The 8,788-nt window shown below is 33.8% G+C and overlaps 1 protein-coding gene and 1 long non-coding RNA gene across 2 annotated transcripts; both read left to right on the top strand.

The window, feature by feature from the left end:
- Positions 1-1,074: 1,074 nt before the first annotated feature.
- Positions 1,075-1,509, top strand: LOC114368588 (copper transporter 2-like). The gene has a single exon (XM_028325830.1). It carries the CDS (start codon positions 1,075-1,077, stop codon positions 1,507-1,509), a length of 435 nt encoding a protein of 144 aa, XP_028181631.1.
- A 232-nt stretch (positions 1,510-1,741) lies between these two features.
- Positions 1,742-7,242, top strand: LOC114415229. The gene is made up of 2 exons (XR_003667336.1): positions 1,742-5,367; positions 7,053-7,242. It is a non-coding gene; the product is annotated as an uncharacterized LOC114415229 (long non-coding RNA).
- Positions 7,243-8,788: the final 1,546 nt, after the last annotated feature.

The following is an 8,788-nucleotide window of genomic DNA, read 5'->3' as shown; positions in this document are numbered from 1 at the left end:
ACAAAATTTACTCTTTATTGTTTTTTTTAAAGAAATTTATTCTTCATTGTTAATCACACATCATCCGTCAAGGAGAGTTTCAATTGTTTCCATTTCGATAAATAGACGACTAATAAGTAATTATAAGATCATCTCACCAAAATCATCATGCTTTGTTGAGCTGAATTCCAGTAGACATATATAAAGATCGCAAAGGAATGAGGTGACACCTTAGTACCAAGAAACGACAATAACAAATGGAACAAACCTGTAGTCAATAAAAATATCTTACAATACTGCCAAATCCTGTACGTGTGGCTGAGTTTTCATCATCAACAATCTCCTTACTTCGGAATCAAAATTTTCCGTGACCAATGTTTTTTGATTTTGAGTAATTATTTAGTAACTTGTTTTCAGAAATTAAATTACGAAACACCACAAAAAAGGCAATAATTACATATAAGAGTATTTTTATATCGAATTATTTTTTAAATATTAGAATTAGATTTTCTTTTTTTTCTTTACAAATAATCAAGTCAACCTTATAACTCTTTAAATATAAGAGTATTAGAATTTATTTGATTATTTTTCACTTTTAATTTTTAAAACTGCTCTATAAATAATTTTACATTATTCATATATCAATTTTTCATCCATGATTTTTCATCTTTTGAGAATTATTTCTCAAGTAGTGTTTTAAATAGAAATAATAAATATTTTATTTTTTTCAATTTCTCCTCCAATTTCAGTGTAAGTTTATTTGGTAAGATGTAGATTATAAGTTATTTTGACTAGCTTATCATCACCTACATTTTTTCTGTACACCCTTTTTATATTCAATTACATATTGAAAATTAAAAACAATTTTTAAAAACAAAAATGAAAAATACCCTTAATCTATAAAAGATTTTTTTTTAATGATGTCACTTTTCAATTGAATTGACGGATAAGTACACAGATTATCTCAATCCCATGGGCCATGTTCCTTGCATTAGTAAGATAAATATTTATATAGCCAAAACTCCTCACAAACATCAACTTCTCTCTCTCTCTCTCTCTGAGTATACCTGTGGGTGTGTATCAATTAACCAAAAGATGGAAATGCATCCAGGAGATGACATGCCAATGTCTAATGGAAGAGATCATAATAGCATGAAGATGCACATGAGCCTCTATTGGGGCAAAGATGCCATAGTACTTTTCTCTGGGTGGCCTAAGCACAGTGTTGGCCACTACATCTTGGCCATCTTGTTTGTGTTTTTCCTTGCAATCATTGCCGAGGTTGTCTCCAACAAACCCAACATCAAGCGTGGGACTAATCCTATAATAGGAGGGTTGGCTCAAGCAACCTTCTATGTCTTCCGCATAAGCTTACTTTACTTGGTCATGCTTGCTGTCATGTCCTTCAATTTGGGAATCTTCATAGCTGCTGTAGCTGGCCACACCTTGGGCTTCTTCCTTGCCAAGTCTCGTGCTTTAGCTCTTGCCAATAGAGAACAAGAGTCCTCCTCGGATGCTCAAAAAGTTTGATAGAAATGTTATCAACTCATCTAAGTGAGTTTTATATCTTATTTAATAAATTATTTTTTTTATTTTGTAATTTTTAATAAATTTTAACTAATAATAAAATGTGTTTGAAAGAAAGAGTATGTTAAAAATTACTATATGTTGCTAGCATACTCCTCAAAGTTTAAATATTCTACTAAGCTTATATCATGTTTTATATATAGTTTATTTAAGCATGTTCTCTTTTGTATTGTAGATGATCAATGAGAGGAGCCTCCTTGTGTTTGTTAACTCTTGCATGATGTGTTTCGGAAATTTCTACTTTGTGCTTTGAGTGTACCGGTGCCCAAATACTAAAAAAAAAAAACGACTCTTATGCCTAATAATAAACATGAGGGCGAGCCCTGGTGCAGCGGTAAAGTTGTGCCTTGGTGACTTGTTGGTCATGGGTTCGAATCCGGAAACAGCCTCTTTGCATATGCAAGGGTAAGGCTGCGTACAACATCCCTCCCCTATACCTTCGCATAGCGAAGAGCCTCTGGGCAATGGGGTACGAAGTTTTATGCCTAATAATAAACATGTAATAAGAACAGAGAATTTAAAGTTTCAAAGTCGAGGATTAGAACACAATTCCATATTCAGATTACCATACTTTTAGCTACATGACACCACACAAATTCATGGCAGTGACAGTTAAAAAATATACGGGTGTCATGTAAGACATGTTAGTGCACTTAATTAGGTCGTTGATTTATAGGAGACTTCATTTGGTAAAGTTTATCCACTCTTTTTAACTGTGTCATTCGACTGCTATGATTATTTTGAAGGAAAATGTTCTTGTTCAATTAAAGTGGGATAAGTTTTGTTGCCCCTTTGAATTTGTAGTGTATTATTTGGTGTACCCCCTCGAACTCCTAATGATAACTAAATAAAAATAATAATATTATCATAATACTACTTTACTAAATACTGTTTAAGTTAATATATATTTTTTTGTCTTTCTAAAATCCATAAAGTTTGAATTTCATTCTTGTAAAAGTTTTTGTTTGTTTTTCGTTCTTACAAAATTATATGTTAAGTTTGTACAGTCTATTATAACAACTAGATGATTCATCCTTATCCATGATTTTGATTATTACAAAGGAATAAATTATTGATGGACTAATGAGTTATTTTCAAGTGAACAAGACTTATTACATATGAGCATACTTAGTATTATTTTTTATCTTATAACTCGTATTAGCTCCATTCATTAGTAGAAAATTGGTTGTGTTAAAAGTAACATCTAATGTCCAATGTGTTATTATAAACTAGTCTTCACTCTTTATGTAAACAAGTATGTATAAACTGTGTTCTTTATTCATGTCTATTGGACTTAATCACTTACACAAATCTACATTATATCAAGTATAAGTGACGTCCAATCATGAATCTTGTAGCCAAAAAGGAAAGTGCATGAACTTAACTTTAGTAAATTCACTTTGTTTTTGTTATTTTGAATTGCTAACATTTGAATTTCGAGTAAGTAAGGATAGAATAGAAGGCAATAGAAGAAAACACAAAAATTTCCTTAGAGGTTGTTATTGCTAAAGAGAGGAGCAAATGTAGTTGTTTGTACGTTTGTACTTTCTCTCTCCACAAGAGAGTGACACGTAGCACTGCCTCTAGCTATGAGATAACGGTCAAATTAGAGACAAGTGTTATTCCTGTAATGGATACTTGCATGAAGTCTATAAAAAGCTATCAAGGCTCTACTATCAATAGCAAGAAGAAATTAAAACATAAATAAGTCAAAAGCAAGAGCATTCTGAAGTGAGAATTTGTCAAGTCATTAGACGACACTACACAGTGTTTAATTAGTTCATCATTTGTAAAACAAATTTATTCATTTGCATTCGAGCTGAAGTGTTTATCTACTTTGTTGAGTGATTTGAATTTGTGTTTCATTCAAACATTATTTGTTTGTGAAAGTTAGGAGTGACTTAGTGTTAAACAATACTTGGGTGTTTTAGATTCAGGGGGAGTCTAAGGGTGTGCCAGTAGTGGCCTGTGGCAGAACAGAGTAATTGTTTGTAATCAAGCTTTGATTAGTGGAACCATTCATTGGTTTATGAAGGAGAATTGGACATAGCTCTATTTGAGTGAATAAGTATAAACTAAGTGTTTCTACTTATCTCTTAAGCTATTTGGTTAGTATCATCTTAAGTTTATCTTGACATGCTTTGTCACACAAGTGTTCTTTTGAAAAACCTTTGTCTAAATATAGTTTTATCAATCACTGGACAACATTGTTTTTGTTTTCACCAAAATTGGTTTTATTCATTGAATGACACTGTCAGTAACTTGGTTTCTGCATATTTGTTTGTGAAAAACAACTTTTTGCAAAAAAAATTCATTTTTATCTAACACACCATTCAATCCCCTTCTAGTGTGATATTTGTTATTTCGGTTGGTATCGGAGCTCAGCCTCTCAGGTTGAGTATTCAACAATACATAGGAAAAGATCCAATCAAAGAAAGAAATGGAAGAAGGATATGCTACCAACAAGCCATCATTGTTCAAAGGAGTCAAATATGACTACTAGAAGGAAAGGATGATTGCACACTTTGAGTCCATACATATCAATCTGTGGGATGTTGTAGAGAATGGAAATCACATTCCATATGATGTTGAGTTGAACGAGATCCCTATGAGTCAATGGATGGAAGAGCAAAAAATAGAGATTTTTGCTTAACTCCAAAGCTTGAAATGCTTTGTTTTGTGTTCTCTTTAAGGAAGAATACCCCAAAGTCCACAACTTCGGAAGTGCTAAGCATATGTGGGACACACTGGCCATAACATATGAAGGGACATCATAGGTAAAGAGAAACAAGTTAACTCTCCTCATGTGAGAATGAATTATTTACTATGGTAGAAGGTGAAAATATATAATGTATGTTTGGATGCTTCCAAATCATATTAAATGAACTAAATCTTTAGGAAAAAGTTATAATAATTATGATCACATTGACAAAATTTTGAGAAGTCTATCTAGAAAGTTGAGACCACAGGTTACAACCTTGAGAGCTCTAAAGAATCTTGATACCATATCCCTCTAAGAACTTGTTGGAACCTTAAAGGTCCATGAACAAGAACTTCAACAATATGAAGGAATCAAGAACGAAAAATCTCTTGCTCTCAACGCTCAGAAAGTAAAGAAAGCACTACTGTGACACCCTCAAATTTCGATAATTGAAAATAGATGTTTGATGTTTTTCTTGTGTTATTTGATTACTTGATTAATTTGGATGAGTTAAGGTATTGTGTGAATTAGCCATGTGTAATTTGCTTGATGTGGATATTGAGTTATGTCGACTTTTATTGATTGAGGTTGAAATTATGAGATTTTTAGTTTTACCTAAACCTGTTTTACTAAAACTGCATGGATTCGTTAATTGTTGGATAGCCTTAAAATTTGAACTGTAGGCTTGCAATCCAATTTTGCACATTCTGACTGTTGAGATTTACAATATAACATCTTGAGTATGAGATATGATATTTTCACCGAAGCAGTAAAATTTGTTGGAGCAGAATTCGCCCAGGCGAATTTGAGCTGGATCAGCTTGCCCAGGCAAGCCAAATTTTGCTGGGGCAAGTCTTGCAGGCTACAAATATGTCCAGTAGCATAAAACAACCATTTTCACCTTCATCTCTTCCCTTAAACCCTCCCCCAACATCCCCAACCTCCTCTTCCACCACCGATGACCGCCACGAGAAGCCTTTGCTTGTTGTCGGACCACCGCACGAAGAAGAACAATTTAATCAGTGCGAAATCTTCAGAACTCAACTCAAGGATTTAGTAGATAACAAAGCCTCCAATCCTTCCTTCGTGGTTTCTTCGAGGTAATTATGATTTCTAAGTCTTCCCCTTGTTATTTTGAGCCTATCTTTGCATCTCTTCTGACTTGGGTACCATTATTTGATGTTTTACACTTCCTTTGAAAAACCCTTGAAAAAAGAGACGTTGTAAAAGTTGTCATTTTATAAAATAGACTTTGTTTTTATAACATTTACTGAACCCTCCCTGGTCACAATGGCGTGATCAAAATTTCAAAATGACCTCTCTTTGATATGGATCTCAAAACACCCCTTTAACCCTTTTTTAAATTGAATGGGTATTTGACCCCAAAAGTTAATATTAATCTTGTCTTTGAAATCTATACTAAATTATCTTTGATTTGGTATATAGAGCTCTATGTTTGGACGAACGCACGTGAACCTAAGTGATCTTAGAACAATGCCACAAGGAACTAACAAAGAGATATACATAGGTGAAGGGAGTCAATTGCTTGTTTATAGCTTTTGATACCATAGTTGGGGTTAGTGAACCCAATTATGGGGATGTATGTTTGTTCCTGTGCATGCTGGTTTTCAAGAAAAATTGTGTTTTTAACTAATGGGATGTGATATATTTGTTATTGATGTGCATGCTAGTTTTCAAGAAAAATAGTGTTTTTAACTAATGGGACATGATATATTTGTTATTGATGATTGAAATTGTCAATGATGTTGTTCTTGTACTAATTGGAATTTTTGGGAAAAATCTTAATTATAGAGGGGACTCTGGCCAAAATTTTATATTTGTTCTTCTATTTACTTCTTTATTAAATTTTAAATGGGCATAAGAGTTTGTTTTGAATACCATAATTTTCCTCTTTAATTTAGAATTTTCCTTAAAAATGAGTCTCGTGATATTATGGATTGTTGTTCTATGAGGTCTATGTTGCCTGAAGACCCGGGGAATGTGAATCCTGGGCATGAATTTATATGCATGTATGTGGAATGTGATTTCTTTGATGTTGATGATGATGTTGATGTTGATAATAATACTGAGATGAGATGGTGTTGATGTTGATAATGACATTGAGATGAAATGATGTTGATGTTGATGATGTTATTGTGATGATGTATGTTGTGTATGTAGATGGGGGTGTGATGACCATGTTGAATATCCCTAGAGGGGGAAATAAAGTGTTTTAAAGAGTTTTAAGCATCCCTGGAGAAAGAAGAGGATGGCTTAGAATCTTTAACTATCCATGGTCAATGCATTGATGATGCTCATGTTTCATACTTCATATTGCATGGAAATAGCACAAACTTTGTAAGTAAGTACTCGTAGTTTTTCATGAGGAAAAATACTTTTACTTGAGGGCATCTCACTCGGTTTGAAACTTCCTTGAGACTTAGGTTGATCACCATAGGAGGGGGAGTTGCCTGTGCACGACAGGGTGACCTCAACACTTACTGCCTAGTTTTCCTAAGTGAGAGTGTCCTGTGGACAGACTTAGGCTATTTTCTGATAAATGGTACCACATTACATTTTAGTGTTGAGTCAGGTACATGCATCGTTCTGAGCATAATTGATTTAAATTATGGAAAAGTTGATGACTAGTTTTTAAGTGTATGTTGAATCGATGGGTTATTGAGAATGATTGTGGTTATTGTTATTGTATTCTTGTCAATCATTGTCTTTTGGTGTTTGTTGATCTTTTATAATAAAGTCATTGTTGCAATTTCGTTCATGTCAGCATATGAGCAGCAGTAGGTGACTTAGAGGGAAGTCTTTTGTTGGAGCCGCCAAGCCGACATGATAATGTTGGAATTTATTTTGGGGGAGAGTTGTGTTTTGTTATGAACTCTTCCTTAGTTGGTTCCTTGACTCTTTTTTATTGGACATGTCCCAAGTTTAGATATATGTAAAAACTGAAGCTGACATTTGAAAGATGTGTAGTGGTGTAATATATATATATATATATATATATATATATATATATATATATATATATATATATATATATATATATATATATTTGTTCACGTGTTTGTGTCTTGTTTGATGAATGTACATCGAGAAAAATTGACTATCATTTTCATAATCAAATTAATGGAGCTTTCACTTAAAAATTGAAATGTCACATTTTATAGTAAGTGATATCATAGCGACAAGGCGGGTCGTTACAACTACCATATAAGGAATCCTCATCTAAGTCATCATCCAAAAGTGTGTCCAAAGCACTGAGCGTGGACAACTCCTTTGATGAGGAATCTTGTGACACCCTCTACCTGATATATATATGTATATAACAAAATACATGGAAATGCGGAATTACATAAAAGAGATTTTATTTTCTAAGCATAAAAGAGTTCATGTGAGTAAAAGGTTCACATCCACATTAATCATTAAATTAAAAAATTAGCAAATAAGGGTGTAAAAACATCTATGGGAAAAAACATGGCCTTCAATTTTTTTTCTACAAAAGGAAAACAAGTTAAGCAGCGGAACAACATAAAGTAACATGTTCAAAATATTATGCAATTAACATAGAAACTCATGCCCCAATGTCACATCCTATTAGAGCATTGTGTCCCGATGTCCTCCAACATGAGGTTCTTTAAAGCAACCCACTTAGTCATCTGCTCCTACAAACACAAGGTTCGAGATCATCACTAGATTCAAACACAAACAACACACGAGAAGTAAGTTATCACATTCCTAAACAGGTAGAGATAAACGAAGACACGTACATATAGTATAAGAATAACAAGCTCAATTTAGCACAATTTGCACCATTTTACCACTCAATGTGTAACATCACTTTCCCCAAGGATTTAATCACATAATCATATTCCAAACCTTCATATTAATCACGTGTTTAAAACAACAAATCTTTAGTACACCACAAAATCTCACACTCACACAATTCATTACCCACCATCACGTAGGAAGTCACAATGATCATTACGCAGGTGTTATCCAACAGATACACTAAGAATCAATTCTATATGCAACGTGGTACCATGTAAGTGAAAAACCTTGTTGGGCGCTTAGGAGTACATGAAAAGACAGACCACACACTGGTAAGTCAGGTCACTCTCACTAGGTAAAATCATAGGGAGACAAGTCAGGGTCACAGTGTTTTGCGAAGATACTCCAACCATATGGGATCGACACGGGCTTAAAGAAGCACTCAAACCGGGTGTATTTACCCCATGGCCTAGACTTTGAAGAGTCCATCACAGCCTCTCCCTCTTGATTCAGACCCAATCCCAAAACCATTTTAGCATGCATACTCTATCTATGAACTATACAAAACACACGACTCCTCAATTGTTCTCAAAATAATTTTGACTTATCGCGCCTCAACGTGGTTCAACTTGTTTGGTTCCCACAGCGGACCCCATCACAATACTCGTCGCCCTTAAAAGGTCTTACAATCGTGTAATTGTACTTTTCATAGCTCACAACTCAATGCACATGACATCT

This window comes from Glycine soja, chromosome 1 (genome assembly GCF_004193775.1).
Source record: "Glycine soja cultivar W05 chromosome 1, ASM419377v2, whole genome shotgun sequence".
Classification (NCBI taxonomy): domain Eukaryota; kingdom Viridiplantae; phylum Streptophyta; class Magnoliopsida; order Fabales; family Fabaceae; genus Glycine; species Glycine soja.
The sequence above is the reverse complement of the archived record's forward strand: the minus strand, read 5'-3'. Positions and strand labels throughout refer to the sequence as shown.